General features: G+C 37.8%; 1 protein-coding gene across 2 annotated transcripts in view; it reads left to right on the top strand.

Moving 5' to 3' along the window:
- Window positions 1–13,727, top strand: part of sema3bl (sema domain, immunoglobulin domain (Ig), short basic domain, secreted, (semaphorin) 3bl) — a 71,342-nt gene extending 57,615 nt beyond the window's left edge. For both annotated transcript variants that reach the window (XM_042408872.1, XM_042408873.1), the window contains exons 11-16: window positions 3,787–4,018; window positions 4,260–4,351; window positions 4,565–4,606; window positions 4,726–4,951; window positions 7,432–7,562; window positions 8,992–13,727. In XM_042408872.1, coding sequence (XP_042264806.1) covers window positions 3,787–4,018; window positions 4,260–4,351; window positions 4,565–4,606; window positions 4,726–4,951; window positions 7,432–7,562; window positions 8,992–9,504 — 1,236 coding nt within the window. In that variant the 3' untranslated portion in view covers window positions 9,505–13,727. The remainder of the gene's footprint in view (window positions 1–3,786; window positions 4,019–4,259; window positions 4,352–4,564; window positions 4,607–4,725; window positions 4,952–7,431; window positions 7,563–8,991) is intronic.
- Window positions 13,728–19,287: the final 5,560 nt, after the last annotated feature.

The raw sequence follows: 19,287 nt of genomic DNA, 5'->3' as shown, positions 1-19,287 counted from the left end.
ATCATAACAGATTTAAGCTGGATACAGTTTAATATCCACCCTGTCTCTTTACTCACCTGTCAAAACTCACCAAGGAATGGAAAATAAAAGTTCTATCTCAATCCCTGAATACATTTTCAGAAAGATTTGGTGGATTTATCCTCCCTAGATATTTATCTTGGATTGAATCATCACTGCATTTTGTCTAAATTAGTGTCAGAAATCATCCTGTAACAAAGGAAATGCTTGGATAGTCTTTATTGTAGGTTTACTGGAGCTTTAGTAATCCTACCTGGACCTCGGTATGAAGTGTCATCAATATCTTAACTTCGCGATGGATTTGTCAGCCTGTCCCTGTTATCCACCCTGATATGTTTTACATCATTTTCATCATAAAAGCCTCATGTTTTGATATTTTAATATCCAGCTCTTGAGTTGTTACCACACAGGTTTTATCCTAGATCATCCCTCCACAACGATTCATTTACCTGGGTGTTTCTCTTGGATTGAGGATTGATTTTTGACATGAAAATTGCTTTTCTTGACATGTTTTAAATCAACCATATGGTATTATGCTCTCACCTCAGTGATATGATCAGTGCATTTTTTACTTCCACCTACACTGACAGAAATGTCTATATAGGATTACCTAATGGAGTCAGAATTTAGTTTTCCAGACTCATCCTTTTAGGGATTGCCAACTGCTCATTTTGGTAAAAGATCAGATGTTACTGGGTAGACTTAGAGTTGGCTTATAGATGTTTTGTTATTATAAAGGTTTTAGGATCTATTGTTTTACATCCATCAGCAAAATGTGTCAGAGCTCCTTCTATCCGACTTAATAAGCATCTTATAGGAGCATCATGTCTGTCATTTTGTCATCATAAGAATCATTTCATAAGTTGTAGTGGATACTTTACTTGAAGCCTGATCTTAATTTGGGTATTTTTTTATCTAAATAGTTTACTCATCAGCAAACCAATTCAAAATAGCTTAAAAGTTTTATTGTCTTTCAAAAGGTTGTTACATTAATATAAAACACCACCATGTACTTTATGTTCAATCAAGTAACCACCCTAATGCTATTTTGTACTTACTTATGCTCATATCAAACATTTAAAATTCTAAAATATCAAACATTCACCTTAAACACCTTAAAACCAACAAAACGAATATCTACAGTTTTGACAATTTTAAAATTTAAGATACTGTAGGTGACTACACCATGATTACATTATAACTAGTCAGAGAGTAAACAGACATACTTATGTGACATAAAGAGAAAATAAACTGCAATTTAGAGATTGTATTAAACATGTACCAAGAAGGATTCATTTCTGCAGCTTTGTGAAAAAAAAACAGAACAAAAAAAAAACAAAAACAGAATCTGTTGTGTTTGAACCTGCTGTATATTGGTGGTGATGTTAAGCATCTGTTTGGTCTTAAAGTGCAGATGTGTTTAACCACAGCCAGAGAGATTGATGTAGAAATGAGGAATGTAATCTTTTAGGATTTGAACCTTAGCTAATCTTCCTGCTCTATTGGGGTTTTTTTTGTCATAATGGATCAATTTCCTATATACAACACAGAGCGGCTTACACAATACATACTGTATTTAACACGCTTACACATGCAAACACACTCACATACACACATATATATCACATATACACAACAATAATGGAGGTGAGTAGGTGTCGGACAACTATGCTCACCTCTTCTACCTCTCATTATTTTGGCTCTCAGTCGCAGATTTAAAGCAGCCGACCTGCTGCAGCACAGTTTGGATGGGTTGAGATAGACTTTGGAGCTGTTCCAGTTTAGGTTTTAGGCATAGAGGAGGAGTATTTTAGTGAAGTTTAAAACAGGCTGACATATCAAGGATGTGCTTTGGGAACTGCACAAGTGAATGTGTAAACGTGTAAGAGTTGAAGAAATCTTAAATGAATACATGTTGAAAAGTTCTTTCAGTTACTAAATGAAAGTGCCAAACTTCTTATTTTTACACTTCCATCCACAGACGGACAAACATTGCTAGAAAAGTTGAATTATACACAAACATCACAATTCATGCTTACTGTGAAGTCATACAGTCAAAATTTGGAGGCATTTGAAGTTAGTGAGTTAAAGAATTGGGCTTTGATGTGCTTCCACTTTCTGTGGTCAAAAATTATGCCATTGAGTAAACCATAGTCAGAAGAATGTACTATTATTCAGCAATAGTTTGTGCATATTTGAGTCTAACCTCCATGCTCAGTTCAGATTCCTCCACTAAAACTGAATCCAGACCATTACACTGCTATTGTGTGGATCAGTTACTGTTGTGATAAGGAGGAGTAACAATATTTCTACCATATGGAAATACAGTCTGGAAAAGCAATGTGAAGCAGAGAGATTTATATAAATTCCTTACCTGCTATTATAATACGGTCAAATGACCAGGAGTTCTCTCACCAATATTAACTGTGAAAGGAAATCAATCTCAATTCAACCCTGCTCTTTTCTCAGCCTTAATTTATGACGTTTGGCAAAGTTGTCAGCCTCATGAGGTTGACATATGCTTTCATTTTAGACAGTCACTGCTGCAGTGTTTCCTTTCTTTACTGTTGTAGCTTCTCTTATCCAAATCTCTTGTCATCGCAGCTTCTCTCTTCAGTTTGTCAGTTTGTTTGTTTCTTAGACTCCAGTTGGTTTCTAAAGTGATGTCTTTCCGCTGTTCCTTCTTTATTTGTCTTTTGTAATCTGGCAATTCATTATAACATACTGTACATACACACCCACAACAGCTTCAGCTCTGGTATATTACAAGTGACACTCCTGAAATCAGTTCCAAAAGCAGCCTTTTTATGGTTGTGTTTGAGTGCCAATTGGCCAGTTAAGACTAGATGGGGGGATTTGTGAATTCGGGCAGGGGCTCTGTAAAGATGAGGTCTGTCTCTCCCTGTCCATCGCTGCAGTCACTTATCTTGCATGAAACTGCGGGTTAAATCATCCTTTAAGTGTGACAGACAGAGGATCCCAGAGTTTAGAGAACCACAAATTAAGTGATTTAAGTTTCTGAAGAGGTTAAATCAGCTGACAAACAAGCCATCATTCAGGATGGTTTTGGCCACCAGCAGAGACAACAGAGCCAATTACTTCTGAATAAAACAGTTGAAATTTTTTTACAGTAGTGACGTCAGGCAAATGAAAAACTATTGCAGTGAAGACTATGTTTTTGTCAGACAAAGATCACAAACCTAAATTGTGATCAAAGGTCGTTTGTTTAAATTCCTTTATTTGGACAGTGTTCATCCCTCTTACTTATTTGAGTGATACAGAATTTTGGCCCATTTCAAGCACATTTATTTTCTCATTACTTAAGTGAGATAAATAAGAGATTTTCTAAACTAATAGCAAACTCTATAGAGCTGTTTCCAAACTAACTTTACAACAGTGATTGTGAACTTTCATCCAAAAGTTTTTAGGCACAATAAAACTGCTAATGATGGTTCTTTGAGAGACGTTTAGGAACATAATTAGGCTTTCTTTTGGAAAGCACACCCCAAGTATGGTGGAAAATGGTGGAAATGTAGCGTCAAGGTGGAGAAAGCCCAGAATGTTGCTTTAAATTCCTCCATCTAGCTTGCTTCTGTTGTTAATCACCCATCTATCCCTGCCTCCGTCCATTTTTTTGTGTTCCAGTGTAGCATCACATAGCCAGCCAAGGATTTCAACAAAATATTTCTGTTTTAATGTAATAAAATTCCTTTCCTCCCATTTTCCTTTGTTTCCTTACGTCATTCCTCCCTCCCTCTGTCTCCCCAGTGCCCCAGTAAAATCATTAACCAGCCTGGCAGAGAGTTTGGCAGCACAAAAGACTTCCCTGATTCGGTGCTGCAGTTTGCCCGTAACCACCCGCTGATGTGGCGGCCAGTGTATCCCGCCATGCGCCAGCCTGTGCTTGTAAAGGCCAATATTCCTTACAAGCTGAAACAAATTGTGGTGGACCGGGTCGAGGCAGAGGACGGACAGTATGACGTCATGTTCATTGGCACGGGTAAGTGATTTAATGCCTTTCCAAATTCAGAAACTTGTATTATGTACATTTTTAAATTGGATTATTGTTTTCAGAAGCCTGGTTTTGTCTTGCAAATGGTTAAATAGTACATTCTGTTTATGGTCTTATGGATGAAACTTTATTGGGCCCTTTGAAGAAACTGGATTTTGGGGGCGGAGAACAGATGCTGCTTCAATTCTGTAACCTTTTTACTTAGAGTATGTGTCTGCTTGTCTTTTAGATGTTGGCACCATATTGAAGGTCATTGCTCTGCACAGTGGAAACAGCCTAGAGACAGAAGAGGTCACACTGGAGGAGCTACAAGTCTTTAAAGTAAGTTTTACTCTATCTTCACTCTACAGTCCTCAGCACTTAAAGAAAAGCTGTTTCAAACCTAATCCCATTTTCTCCTCATTTTTTTTCTATCACCGTTTTAGATAATTCACTACTTAGAGTTGCTCTCCTTCACATCTGCTTTGACTTTTATTACTGTTGGCTTTTCACACATAGTAAAATCCCTGAAGCCAATTATTTTCATTATTGCAGGTGCCAACTTCAATTACATCAATGGACATATCAGTCAAAAGGGTAAGTTGATATGACTGTAATTACTAAGTTAAATGCTCACTTCTATTAACTTAAATCAAATGTTATCTTCATTATGCATGTCCTTACTCCTTTTTTTCTTCTCTCATTATTTCAAACAGCAAGCCCTTTTCGTGGGCTCTCCGGCAGGTGTGGCCCAGGTGAAACTGCATCGATGTGAAACTTATGGGAAAGCCTGTGCTGAGTGCTGCCTGGCCAGAGACCCTTACTGTGCCTGGGACGGATCATCCTGCGCTCGATACGTGCCCAACAGCAAACGCCGCTACCGCAGACAGGACATCAGGCATGGAAACCCTGTTCTGCAGTGTGTGGATCAGAATCTGAGTGGTAAGTGTGACGTTACCTTCCTCGACTTTACCCTGCAAGTCTGAGTTTCAGAATCACACTTGTTCCTACTGTTATTTGGAGTTAATCCTTGCCTTGCTCAAAGGAAAGGTGACACTGTTTACCAAGAGAGGAGAGAGCGTAACTCATTTGCTTTCTCCACACATGTTTTCTCAGCTTATTCTTTTTCATTCTTATTCTATTTAAACTAGCAACCTGTTGCACTGGGATTGGCAACACAAATGTGTTAGTACCACTTCTGTAGAGACAGATTATAAGACATAGGTGGTCCAAATAGAAGAGGTAGAATAGGTCAAAGTTCTGTGCCTACAGAAAGCATTTATCTCCAAATATTACATTTGGAAATGATCAAAAATGCAAATACATTTGCTGTTTTCAGTCCTGAGGACATTTCTTTAAATTCAATTGCTTTTGACTTTCATTACAAACTTGTTGATATCACATGTAATTCATACATATTTTGGGTTTTTTTTTTTACAGTTTTTTTAATTGCTTTATAACTGATTTGTCCTGGTTTTAAGGTCATATTCTAAACTTTCTTGTATCTGCTTGCAAGGATTTTTCAAACTCCTCCTCAATATAAAAATGTTTAACAATGAAGAGAAAGTGAACATTCGTGCCAGGTCAGTGCATATAAGCATTACTTCTTGTGTTGTCTGGACAAGGGCGGCACTCTTCTTAGACACTCCAAACTATTTAGCTCTAGATAGGAAGAAGACCAGTGAGACTCCCCTCTTCTGTATACTGTACATGAGTCTGTATACACCTGAGATCCGGGGGAAGATGTTATTGGACTTGTGCCAACCTCTTTGAATGAAGATTGTTTGTATGTGTTTGTGTCTGTAAGAGTCAGTGTATGTCTGCTTGCCTCTTTCTCAGGATAAAAGCCAAAGAATGTTTATGTCAGAAGTCACATTTACACAATTTGTCTGTCGGTTTATCCTAAGCTGTGTGAGGCAGATGTTGGACAGTATATTAGACAGGAAGTACACACGACACACACTGCATGTAGAACATAAGCTAGTAAATGTGTTTATTCTCACCAGATCTTATATTTGGTTGGGTTTTGTGTTAAAGGGACATGAGAAATGTAGTACAAGCACACTCAGGCATTTACATGCTGTAATACAGAGCTGCAGATTTTTGCCATCAGTGATTCTTATGAACCATGTTAAGAGGAAGCAGACAGATAATAAGACAAGGTGAAATATGGTATATGTGTTTGTCTGTGTGAGAGAAAGAGAAGAAAATGTTGAGAGACTGACAGGTGAGCTTAAACTCAGACATATATCAGCCATCGTATGAAAAACAAGAACAAACACAAAAGGACAAATGAGTGGGAGAAAATAAATAAATGTGATTTGGAGGTGAGGCTGAGAGAAAGTGAGAAGACATGCAAGAAAGAGAAAAACAAGGCCGTCAAGAGGCAGGGAAGAAAGAGTCTGTGCATGTGTTGAATGAGTGTTGGTATGGAGCTGAGGTGATGAAAGACGTCTCCCTCAAAGCCTCTGAATGAACCCACGTTTAACAAGGTTTCTTTGTGCCAAAGTGTCAAGTTGTTGTTAAAAGTAAACTTCTCTGAGACATGTGTTTTCTTTGCAAATACTGAAATTTCATCCTAAATTCAAATGTTTACTATTTGTTAAAGAAAACATTTATTCATATGAAAAGTCAACTCTTTACCACAGCCAGAAATACTGCCTGGTGTATAATTTGTGTCTCCAAATCAGCATTATTTCATGCTGACATTATCTGTATTCTTTGAGGAATGCAGTTGAGGTTGCAGCTCTTCCTTGTGTGGGTTGTGTTTGGGATTAGTGTCCTTAAATCCTTATTTCAGGTATGTGACAGGTCATTACAGGTGATTTAAAAAAAAAAAAAAAAAAAGTTTAGACAGTGCGGATCTTAACCCATATTATATCTGACTTTTTCCCAACAACAACTTTAGGTAGAAGGACATAGACCGTTTTGAATGAGTATGTTTGTGGAACCAGACACTCTGCTGTGCATTCATGTTGGAGAATGTATTTGTAATGTTTAGTTTATATACTGTATGTATATGTAGGACAGGAAGATACGCTAAAATACAACACGACAAAAGTGCATGACCCCTTGGAGCCTCATTTAGGCATCCTCCAAGTTGGCATAATACTAACTGAAACAATTAAACTTCAAGATGCCATAAAAAGAAAATAGATATTTGGTGTTTTATTAAGTATGAACAGTAACTGCACTGTATAGAATTCACCTGTTATAGATTTACATACATGTACGTGGTTCAGTGTTGGTCAAGAGAACATGAATGATATGAAGAATAATACTGTAGCCTATTTGATGGACGCTTGCATACATTTTAAGCAGACGAGAGGTGACCATAAGGAGAATCTAAACCATACTGACTGAGTCTTTATTTTCGTTCTTTCACAATCATTCAACTTTCTTTCAATCTTTCTTTGAACCAGAGGAACTTGATGTGACGGAGGACAGAGTGGTGTATGGGACCGAGAACAACAGCACATTCCTGGAATGTGTCCCTCGGTCTCCACAAGCTTCAGTTACCTGGCTCGTCCAACGTGACGACCGCAAAGAGGAGGTGAGACAATCAGAATCAATCAGAACAGAGCCATCTAATCAAAATCAAGATCATAAATGTCACTCCGTATAAATATATCTATGATGAGAGAAAAGTTTGGGAGACACATGAGGGGCGCAATGAAACTTCTGGCAAACAGTGGCCTGAGTAACTGCCTTTAAAACTGAGATTTGCTTGCGAATTTGGCGCATGGTTGACACATTTGACAGCCATTTGACATGTGGTCGAAATTAAGCAGTTATATTTCAAAGGAAAATGCACAACCACTCTTTCTCTTGGATAAACAGTGAATTCTTTGCAAACCTTGACCACACGCCACACAAAGCTAAATTGTCACTCAATGTCTGCAGGCCACTGTGACTTAAAGGCGGTGTTGCAAAGTCCCATTAAAGTGCTACTTAGAAAATTGTGTTGCTCTGTGTGCCCACGCCTACAGTAATCATTCATCTGTTTGAGGTTATGTTTCTCCAAGCTTAACTGAGTGCCTCGGTCAGCCATGCAAGTATTAAGGCATTACCACCCCTCTCCATTTCCCTGCAAATAAACATTTGGCTGCCACTCTAACTGACAAGACTGCCATGTTTGTGTTGGCACCAAAGGATAGTTAGAGAAGCAGAGGGATGGAGTGAGAGAGAGAGGGGGAGGTGGAAGGTAGAGAAGAGGAAAGGAAGAGGTATAAATGAATAGAGGAGGTAGAGTGACTTTGGGTGGAGGTATGGAAAGAAAGGGAGGAAAGAGAAGGCGGAGAAAGTAAAAACTATCAGTGACTGGATTTCATGGTACATTCTTACTGTTGCAATTCAAGCTGAGAAAACAGTGCAAACAGCCCCTGTTCTCTTTCATTCTGTTCTCATGCTATGAAGTAGATTACATGTTTTTTGACCAAATTTTACTGATTCATGTTTCATTATTTGTTTGCATCAGCGAGCAGCCTTCAGAGTTTTTTTTTTTTCTTGAGATACATAAGAATTTGAAAGAATGTAATTTTCTGACTTAAAGAAAGCAACAATTGACCACACGATTTCCACAAGGATTGCTTCATTTATCACCAACAAAAACTTAATGCATCAGAATAATTTGAAAGATAAAGATGTTATAATCTCATAAAAATTATACACATAGTGGCTTTAAATTCCTATTTTTCACTGCCTTGCTCTCTGCATTTATACTGTCAAAAGTATATTTGCAGACATTTGCGGCATATGCAAACTGAAAATGACGTCAATAAATTTAGTTTGAATCTTGGAATAACACACCTTGCTAGTAAAGCTCAGCTGATTTAAGATGTGTGGCTGCTTCTAGGTGTAAAATGCAACTACAAGGCCTTGATGTCTTCTTTTTCACTAGGCAGTCACAGCAAAATCTAAAACATCTCTGCTAACTCTTCCTGTACCTGATCTCACACACATTCTCCCTCTGCCACACTCAGGTGAAGCTGGACGATCGTGTGATGAGTACAGAGCAGGGCCTCCTCTTCCGTCGCCTCTTCCGCCAGGATGAAGGCGTGTACATCTGCCGCTCCCGGGAGCATGGCTTCACGCAGACCCTGGCCCGCCTCACCCTCGAAGTCCTCCAGGCAGACACCGTGGATGAGCTCATGGCACGCGACAACGCCGGCCTCTCTGACTCATTCAAAGACCGATCAACCGGAGGCTACAGGGCCTGGATGCCTTGTGCCGCATACAGCAGGGGTGGCTCATCGGGCCAAATAGGCCAATCGCGTACGTGGTTCAAGGATATCATGCAGCTGATCGGGCCATCAAACCTGCCGCAAGTGGAGGAGTACTGCGAGAGGATGTGGTGCAATGACAAGCTGAGGAGGAAACACAAGAGCATGTTGGAGAAATACCGTCAGGCGCAGGATAGTGCGAGGAAGGCACGTAGCAAGAGCTCCGGCGAACGCAACCGAACGCCGCGGGACCTCAGCGCATGGAAGGAGTAACAGAGAAACAACGGGGAGGGGAAAAAGAAGGAGAAAATGAAAGAGGGAAAAGGGACGAACATTTCAATACAGGACAAGATGAATGGGGCAGCATATAAGGGTTAAAACCAGCATCAGCTCCTAATAGTTGAAACTTTGGCACCTGGATTTTTAAGAAGGTAGATGGTTTTTATGAAATCAGTGTATGTGTAAGTCAGGTGTCAGAGGTTGGTTCTGACTGTGGCCCAAAAAAGTGTTCAGTTGTCTGGGAAGACAGTACACACAGAGACTGCTACTGAACAGAAGGTTGCTGTTGATGTAATGATGTTGGTGATAAAGAAGAGACTAGAGACCATCTTTCAAATATACTTTGAGGATGCTTTTTACCAAGGATTCCTCCCCCCTCCAGATCTTTGCCCTGGTTTACATTTACTACCATTGAAATGACAGAAAATGAAAACAACACACCACTCTCATTTCATTAAGTCATAGAAGTCATTCTTCACTGAGAAAACCATAGAAACCGATGTAATGTTTGCATGCCTGTGGATTGACTTTACCAACAGCAGACCCTGTTTCACGTCTGCTTTTGCAGCATCATTGACAGTTTGCTTATATTATTATTTAAATTGTCTTATACAACTTTTATCTGCACTGGGAAAGTTATTCACATAAAAATCCACGCTAAATGCAAATTGGAGCTTCAACAGAGAGAAAAATCACATTTACATACTTTTTTATCTTTGGACAACAAATAAGCAAATTTTCCAAATGCAGCTCTGACACACATGGACACATATACGCTGACTCTGCATTTCTGTTTCTCACTACTAACTTCACACAATGCAATCACTGGATTAATTTCCTTCTGACTTTGTATTTAATGGTCCATGCCTTTGGATTTGTTATGAAACGTTCATGTGTGACTTCAGCTCTAGATATACTCCGCAGTATATTTGTAAGAGGCATCTGCAACTAATGGAGCACACAAGCTTAGACACTCGCTGTATCTGATCTTGCCACAAGGACACACACACTCACATAAACTGAAAGTTCACCCACCCATAACACTGAATTCATAAGCTCATCTAGCTCAAACTGGAAGCTACCATGAGACGACTGTTGATGGTTCAACAGATTATAGGCACATTGCTTTGTTTTCACTGCTGTGGGTTGAACTTTCCTTTAAACACCAACTAGAGATTAAAATCCCCCCTCAATGACCCCTTAAAGGGATATTTCACAGAGGCTTATTTTCACGCTTTTTCAGTAAATACCATAACACCTCCTGGGAATGTACCAATTGGCCAAAGTCAGCCTCCGATATTGGCTCCACTGGGGATCTTTCGGCACTTCAACTCAATGAAGCCTGTAACATTAACATCGATCCTGCAAGAAACCCTGTAAATACTGATTATTTTCATTTTCAGTGAATTTTCCGATTATTTTTGTATTACTTAAGTAACGGTTTAGTTTTTAGAAAACAGTGAAAAATATCACAATTTCCCACAGCTCAAGGTGACGTCTTCAAAGTGCTTTTTTTGTCTGACAACCAGTCAAAAACCAGCCATTAAAGAAGAAATTACATAAGCTGACCTTAACTCACACTTAATCAGCCCCTAAACTCATTTCCCACAGTTTGTCCCTGTTCTGTAGCTTTCCAGCTCCACATTAGAGGGAACAATGGAGGGGTCAATTGTACTGGCTGACTCCTCTTTTCTTTCTGCTTTGTAAACATAGGTTTTAAGACGGTTCATGGTTTGAACACAGAATAATCCACATTATTATTGTCTTGCTTTGTTGTTAAAATATCATTTTTATGGTTACTGGGCTAAAGAGAGGTTTTCCCTCCCAAAGGTAACAGGTGAAGAAGAGAACTGAGGAATGAATTGTTTAATGAGACAGAAATGGAGGTGGTTGTAGCAGAAAACAGACAGGACAGATAAAGAAAAGACATGACATGTGACCATTGCAACTTGAGGTTAAATGTGGCTTCAAATATGTAAAAACAGAGAGGCGGTCAGAAAAGACAGATCCATGTGAGGAGAATGGATGTCAAACTTCAATTTCAGTGTGTTTGGATGAGGGTGAGATTGTCTGGAGCCTCAGTAATAAAATAAAATAGAAAATAAAATGGGGAAAAGTAAAACTGAAACTTTATCCTTTGAACTGAATTTGATTTAGTAAGTCTTAAGAGTAGCTTTCAGTCGTATCAAGTGTAACAGTTAGCATACATGGAGGCTTTGGAGCTGCATCAGTAGGAACCTCCTCTGGTCCCATCATGGAGGTCCAGTGGAGAAATGTGCAAATTATGGCTATATGTTTAGGGCTTAAGGGGAACACTAGAACTACTGGACCATAGTTCACGTTAAAAGCAAGTGTTCACGAATAGCCTGTTGTTGCACAAGAACTTGAGGACTTCCAATATGGTGTGACTTCATGTGATATCCTGCTAATATGTATACTTATGGAAGATGGTATATATACTCTGGGATCCATCACATTATTTAGAATTAGTCAGGAAACAACACTAACACAAGTTAACTTTTTCACCTTTTTGTGACCTTTGTGGCGTGTGAATCGCTTCTCTGACAAATGAAAAAGGAGGAGAGAAGATGGTTGGAGGGGTGAGAGAGAGATTTAAAATAAAAGGTACTATTAGCATCTCGTGAAGGCTATATTTGCAATCTATAAAAATCCTAACCCCTATTAAAACACATTTTCCCACAATTTCTTAGTATCAAGTGAGTTTTTCTTAAGAAGGTGACACATTTTTTCCCTCTGCCAAAGTTTATTTTCTTATTCAGAGGATTGTGAGAGTGGCTATTAGATTCCAATTAAGGTGTTTTCTCTAAAAATATTGCTTCTGATGTGTATCTAAACTGAAAGAAAATGATAGAATGACAGGAAAATGGTGTGCATGAAACAAAATTGGCAGGATAAAAAATAGATTTATCGTGAAAATAACACTCCATAAAAGTTCCTTTTCTCACAGTTTTTTTAGTCTTGTCAGAAACAGCTACACAAGTGTTTGGTTTGGTCTGCTCTGATGTATGAAGATGATAAAACAGAGTATTTATTTTGTTGTGGTGGAATTTATTCTTTTCTTCTCACTTCTGCCTCTCTTAAGTCCTGAATTACTGTCATCAGAAAATGTAAAACTGTGTTTTAATGTAACTTTTGTAACAATGATTGTAAGCGTGTTTGAAATTACAAGTTTCCATTTTACTGCAGCATATATACTCATAAAATGGAACCGCTGCAATAAAAGCTGATACTCTTTTTGTTGGACAGTGTTTTGAGACTTAAAGTGACACAAAAATGCTTCAGAGTGACTTTTCATTTTTTGTGCACTATTGCAAATATGGAATTATTAGTTGCAGACAAAAATATGCCATTACTGACTAAATGTCAGTTATATGTGCATGTTCAAAACAGCCATTGTAAAGCCTTCAAATGCATTTCAGTTGCTGTACAGTGTACAAAGTGTGTTGTGATATTGCATCTGGCATTTCATATTTTTAACTTACTATTATGTCCTCGTTATATTGTGTTCAGTACAGTTTGTCAAAACTTTTATCTAAAACTTTAAATTCACAGCACTTGTCCTGCCTTAATATCTTATTGTAGTATTTTACAGTATGTTTATACAGTAAAACATTTGATGGTTTTATCAGTTGACGAGGATTCAAACACTGATCAATGTTGCAACCATTTTTCTGAAACCTGTGCAGGATATCTCTCCAATGAAAGTACACCAGGTGATTTCACTCATTAGTTGCTCCTCCTTAATTGGAGGTGCACTAATTAATAAATGCCTGCACATGCTCAGATCTCCACAGCTACTCCATGATAAACAGACTGGAGGTTCAGCCAGTGGTACAATGTTAACATAGAAAATGTAGTAATTAAAATAAGTATACTAGCAGTCCAACAAGCACACCGTAGGCAAGTAGGTTCAACAGTTTCCCCACAGAAAACACTCTTTTACTGAACATACAGGCAACAAAACTCTGAGTAGAGAATTTAGGCTGAAAAGTGTAAAGATCCTTGGATTAAAAATGAACATTAACTTGGTGAGTTGTCCCTTTATTGTATTGTAAAATTGTCCTGGTTGTGGGGTCTCTGACAGAAAGAGCCTAATTTAAATGTGTATTTATGTTTTATTTAAATGTCTTTCTACCATGCATGCTATGTACTTGTATGCTATTTAACAAGATTAAAAGTTGATTTTCTAACATAAATGTGATCCCAGAGTTGGTATTTTAAAGAATTTTACGTTTTAAGTTTGCTTCCTTTTTGGGGAAAGGGGAGACTCTCCTATGTGGTCTTTTGGCAGTACAAGGTTAATGGCGCCAGTGACATAAACATAGACAAACAGCAGTGCCCTGAAATGAGTCACTTTTATAAACTATGACTTTTACTCTACTGAAACCATGAAGACATGCTCTATTTAATGCTGAATCAACAACTTGTAGACTGCACACCTGCTACAAGACTATTTGTCATTTAATGCCAGGATGAAATAGCTGGCTCTACTCCCCATGTCTGCTTTTTATTTATAGATGTGTGTGTGTTTATCTCCCTTTCTATACAAGTGAGGACCCAATATCAATGGCTTGAAAGATGATGAACTGTTTCCAAAATGAAGAGATGCTGCCTTATTTAGTCTTCTTGCAAATTTCCAGACTCAGTGTTGGCCCATTACATTACCACAGCTGCTGGGCCTGGCCATGCGTGTGATTTGAGGGTAATTGGGCTGTAACATCTATGGAAATGTGCAGTAACAATGGCCGCTTGTCATTTCAGCTAAACAGACCATCTCATAAAACCAAACCTGCAACCGAACCCACTAAACGACTTCACACCCTAACAATTACTGCAGCCACATAAACACACACACAGATGCTGAATGAATATACTCTCGCTTCTCCAACACACTGATTTGAAGATTTTCATGAATAAAGATCCACAAACACACAAATGTTCACCCGCTGCCCTCTATAAAACTATTTCTGATGTCTACACTGTGTAAAAGGAATGAAAGTATTTATAGTGTCTGCAGTTTATAATGAGTCAAACTTCAAGAAACAAATTTTAACATTGACTACCCATGTATATAAATTAGTCATGTATACATTTAGACAGAAAACATGTACTGGAATCCATATCAAGAATTTAATGTTTCTATTTAGATCTTATGTTTTGTTTTGGTTTTTTTTCTAAAACTACTAGTACTGCTGCTGCTGTTTCTGCTACTATTCATACTACTTAAGGAAAAAAGTATTATTGCATTTGAAGGTTATAAAAAAGGTTAATATAAAGTAGATAAATGCTGGTGAAAATATCAGAAAACCATTGAAATTATTTAACTAATTAATTTCAAGTATTAATCCATTATTGCAGCACATTTACAGCTGGTATTTAGTTTTCTCCTGTTGATAAAATCACCAAGTGATTAAGAAACAGATGTGGTTCTGACACATTTAAGACCCATTTTCCACAAAAACACCAACAACTCAATTTGTGCTGCCTATTTGTTTGTCTCCTCCTGGCGGTTCACTATTCATGCTGCACTGGGCACCACAATACCACACAGACGGGCAAAGCAAATTTCAAGGTCAGGAAAATACCAAACTGTCTGTGTGCTGCTTACAAAAAATAGGACCCAGAGTTGTATTTGGTGGTCAAATTATTTAAACTGGCCTCACAGTCCTCTGTGTTCTAATTAGGGCTGGATTTAAAGGTCCAACATGTTAGAGCAGACTTAGACATTATTGCTGTGACCGTAATACCTGGCTTAGAAATAACCACTTTATTACTATAACACCTGAAAGTGGGGGACAATAAGTCTCATTGTGCCCCCTATTCCAGCGCCAATGGTGTGTGTGTGTGTGTGTGTGTGTGTGTGTGTGTGTGTTAGTCACACTTCATCAGGCAGCAGCAGGCCTCACCCTAAACAGGTGTTTCAGGGTTTGCTGCTCACTTTTTCTCTGTGCACATTTTTATTATTTTTTCTGACATTCAAAATTTTTGGAAAAATCTGTATTTTTCTTCATGATGCTGATGTTCTGCCAATTCATCCAGGAGGTTTATTCAGAGCAAGATGCCACAAGAGCAACTGACCAAGCTGCTGTGAATCTTGGTATGGATATTCATGGAGAACTTGCAACCTTGTGTCTAGTGCCCACATTATATAACAGCATAACAAAGTATCTCAAACTCATTTACGAAAATACAGGATGAATCTTCATATTTTTGGTGACCTCTTGACCTATTGCAACACTATTATGCCAAAAGGCACCTTTACTGGTGAAGCTCTGAGTGAACCAGTTGTAAAGCATGTTGCTCGTTACAACAGTTTTCTGTTTTTAGATATTTAACCAGTGAACCACAAGAAATGCTGAAATGCAAATATATAAGATATAAGATATAAAACTGAAAGAGTTTGCCTCCTCATTCATCACCACACCTCATAAGCTCATTTCAATTTGTCTCTTTTCTTGGGACAGACTTCCAGTTTCCACCAGAATTTTTAATGTAAGCATGAAAGCAAATCAGTATTTTATGTATTTGTTTGTTTTCTTCTTTTGCAGCTATTCTTGATTTGTGGTGATGACATAGATGTATATTTTACATAAACTCTTGCTCTTTATATTTTTAAATTCAAATACTCTCAGTACAATAACAACTCAACAACACGTATAACTACATTTTAGTGTGTTATATTAAATGTTTATAGACTGCTTATAAATGCTAAATAGGGAGACTTAAAATACAGTGTTACACCACAACTTTGTTTATAGCTGTAAATAGTCAAATGGATTGAGATGTTGGTTTGGGACTGGAAAGACCAGATCCTTTACCTTTGACAGACTACATTCTTCCATATGATATATCATGACACTGTAATGTATGGATACGGTTTTAGGCTGCACTATGATGCATTTCTTTCTGTGGGACTTCCCCACCATCTGTGGGGAGCTTTTTTTGTGTTCATGAGGTCAAAGAGATTCATACCAGGATACAGCTCAGAGTTTGTCTCTAGACTGAATCCAGAGCACTGACAAACTCCATCTACTTAGTTTGCATTATTTATTCTTTATGGATGAATGAATGATGGATGCTCACTCTTATATGCAGTTGAGTTTGTTTAGAATGGCATATGCTGTATATATATATATATATATATATATATACAGTATATATAGTACAGTACATACAGCAGCTGTGCCTCTGTTACAGATTTGTTTGGATTTTAAAGATTTAACTCTATAAGAGCTATATCCCGATTTACAAAGATATACATATAACCTATTATTTGTTATTTAATGGTAATGCACAGTCCTTCTGTATCTGTCTAAACTCAAAAAACATAAACACACTTGACCTGTTTACAGTCATTAGGAGATCTTAAAAATCTTCCATAAATATAGCCAAAGATCTATCAGAATATATCTAATTTATCGGTTTAATGGTATTAAATGAGTCTATTTGGATATTTTTAATGGAAATAATGGTCCAAACTGAATTTACTTAAATTACTTTAATAATACCATATCCATTATTTAACAGATGCATTGTGGGACTTTTGCCAACAAAAAGCCTGATAAGAGGAGAGTGAAAATTGTTGATAGGTTAAAACTAGACAGAGAAATATATATAATGAAGTCCACTGAAAAGACTGGCTGTTCCCAGGATAATAAACATCTCTCTGGAAATTGTAAAAGTAAAGAAGAGGAGACAGAATAACGTTGTTGTTTTATGCTTCAAATGTTGCGTGTGTATGTTAACTCAGCAGTGGTTCACTCTTCTTCTTTCCTCATCTGCTGTTTCCTTTTGCTAAGACCAAAAATATGTTATGTGTTGTCTTGGTACATTCCCAAGACTCATGAGGCCACAATCCTGTGTCCCAGTGTTAAATACATGCATTCAAATACATTTTACATTCAAAGTTGTGGGACAAAGCAGCTTTATAACCTCTGATTTAGGTTTATTGCTGCACCTCACAGCAGTGTTACTGCCTCAGAGGCAGTTTTCCCAGTCGGCCTGTTGGCCCCTGTTGGTCTACTTTATTTCTGTTTGACTACAAACAAGTTTCCTCGTGTTCAGTCTTCTTTGTTCTGGTTGTGATACTACACACTTGAGCAGTCTGTTGAACTCATTGATCCTGATTGGAAGCATGAGGTTTCCCTTTTATGTCTGTGTGCTGGAAAGTATCACTCACACTGACTTACAACAGATCCTGCCCTGCCTTACACTCTTATAATTCCCACTACATGTGTTTAATTATTTAACTTGGACTATATTTCAGCTCCATTTACATTTTTGAGATGTCAGATCTCAGTTTTGTTTCAACTTTTTCTCTAAAATTAGATAGTAAGACTTTTTAAAGTCTGTTTTTGTTAAACGTGGGAAAGAAAATTACAGCAGAAAGAAAACACGGGATGCTTCAGGATTCAGTTCAATGTCACTGGGTCACATGTGGGCCACAGAGCATAAATCATTATTCAAACCTCAGAACCTTAGAAATGTTTTACTTTTCAATGTACGCTTTTAGTTATTGGTCGTCGTAAAATGAAGTGTTTCCATATAAATCTATTTTAATCCTCTCAATAAGTTAATTAATATAAAAGTGATTGAAGGTTTAAGCAGTTCAGGAAATCACACATGGAATGTAGTTAAATGTGCAAATTCAGTTAAATGCCTTCTACTCTTGTTTTCTGAATGTTTTCTTAAAGTTCACTATAGACAATGACAGAAAAGATGTATGAACTCCTTCTTCCCTGACTTTGTTGCAGCTACTTTCAAACTCAGTAAGAACACATTAACCTAACTGTGCTATAAGGTATCAGGTTAAACACTGATGTCATTTATTTATATCTGTTGAAAAAAAATAAAGGACAAAGTTCTTCCTCCACATGAAGCATTTTTCACATCAGAAATCATAAACACATCCCATAAGTGTGTTTGTTGCAAAGGAGGTTGAAAGACTTAACATCTGATCTAGCTTTGAACTCCACAGCTCTGTCTCAGCCTGATTCAACGCGACAGATCAAACAGTTTCTTATAAACCCAGATATCCAGAACATTCTTTCCGCTCTCGCCATTTGTAGATAATTTCCACTCTTTCATTTTCTATTCCTCTCATGATTGTCTGTTTAGGCAAACTTGTCTTTTCAAGCCTAGGATTAACACCAGATTCGTCAATTTGTAAAAGGGCAGTCTTTCTCCATTTTTGAAAATGATCAATATTTCAGACTTCTAAATGTGTAGCTGTTGCTCCGTGTATTATGATTACTCCTTCCCACTTTAGGATCATCTGGATGCTTGCTGTCCCAGCTCTCCTTCATCATGGTGGCAGGAATGTGTGCAGATTTACTGTGACTGAACATAAACAAAACATCAATAAATTAATAGTGTACTGGGGCACACAGGTGGACTGGGGGTTGAGGTCCCAGGTTTGAATGCAGCCTGGAACCTCTTGTTCTGTGTAATCTCGATTTTATTTGATAAATCTGTATTTTTAGGTACTTTGGTAGAGTGTAACATATTGTGACTGTTGGTTCTGAATTTTCTCATTTGGTAAGAAACAATTAAAGTAGTAATAGTGCTGGTAGTAGTCCACTGTGCTTTGCTACTCAAATCTAAGGAGGAAATAAAGAGCTGCAGAGGTGTGTGTGTGTGTGTGTGTGTGTGTGTGTGTGTGTGTGCAGAGTACAGGAATGCCTAAGCGATCCACAGGGATTCGGCTATAGATGTAGAGGCTCCACTTTGACTGATGAAGATTAATCTACAGAGAGG

This window comes from Thunnus maccoyii, chromosome 4 (assembly GCF_910596095.1).
Source record: "Thunnus maccoyii chromosome 4, fThuMac1.1, whole genome shotgun sequence".
NCBI lineage: Eukaryota > Metazoa > Chordata > Actinopteri > Scombriformes > Scombridae > Thunnus > Thunnus maccoyii.
The sequence above is the reverse complement of the archived record's forward strand: the minus strand, read 5'-3'. Positions and strand labels throughout refer to the sequence as shown.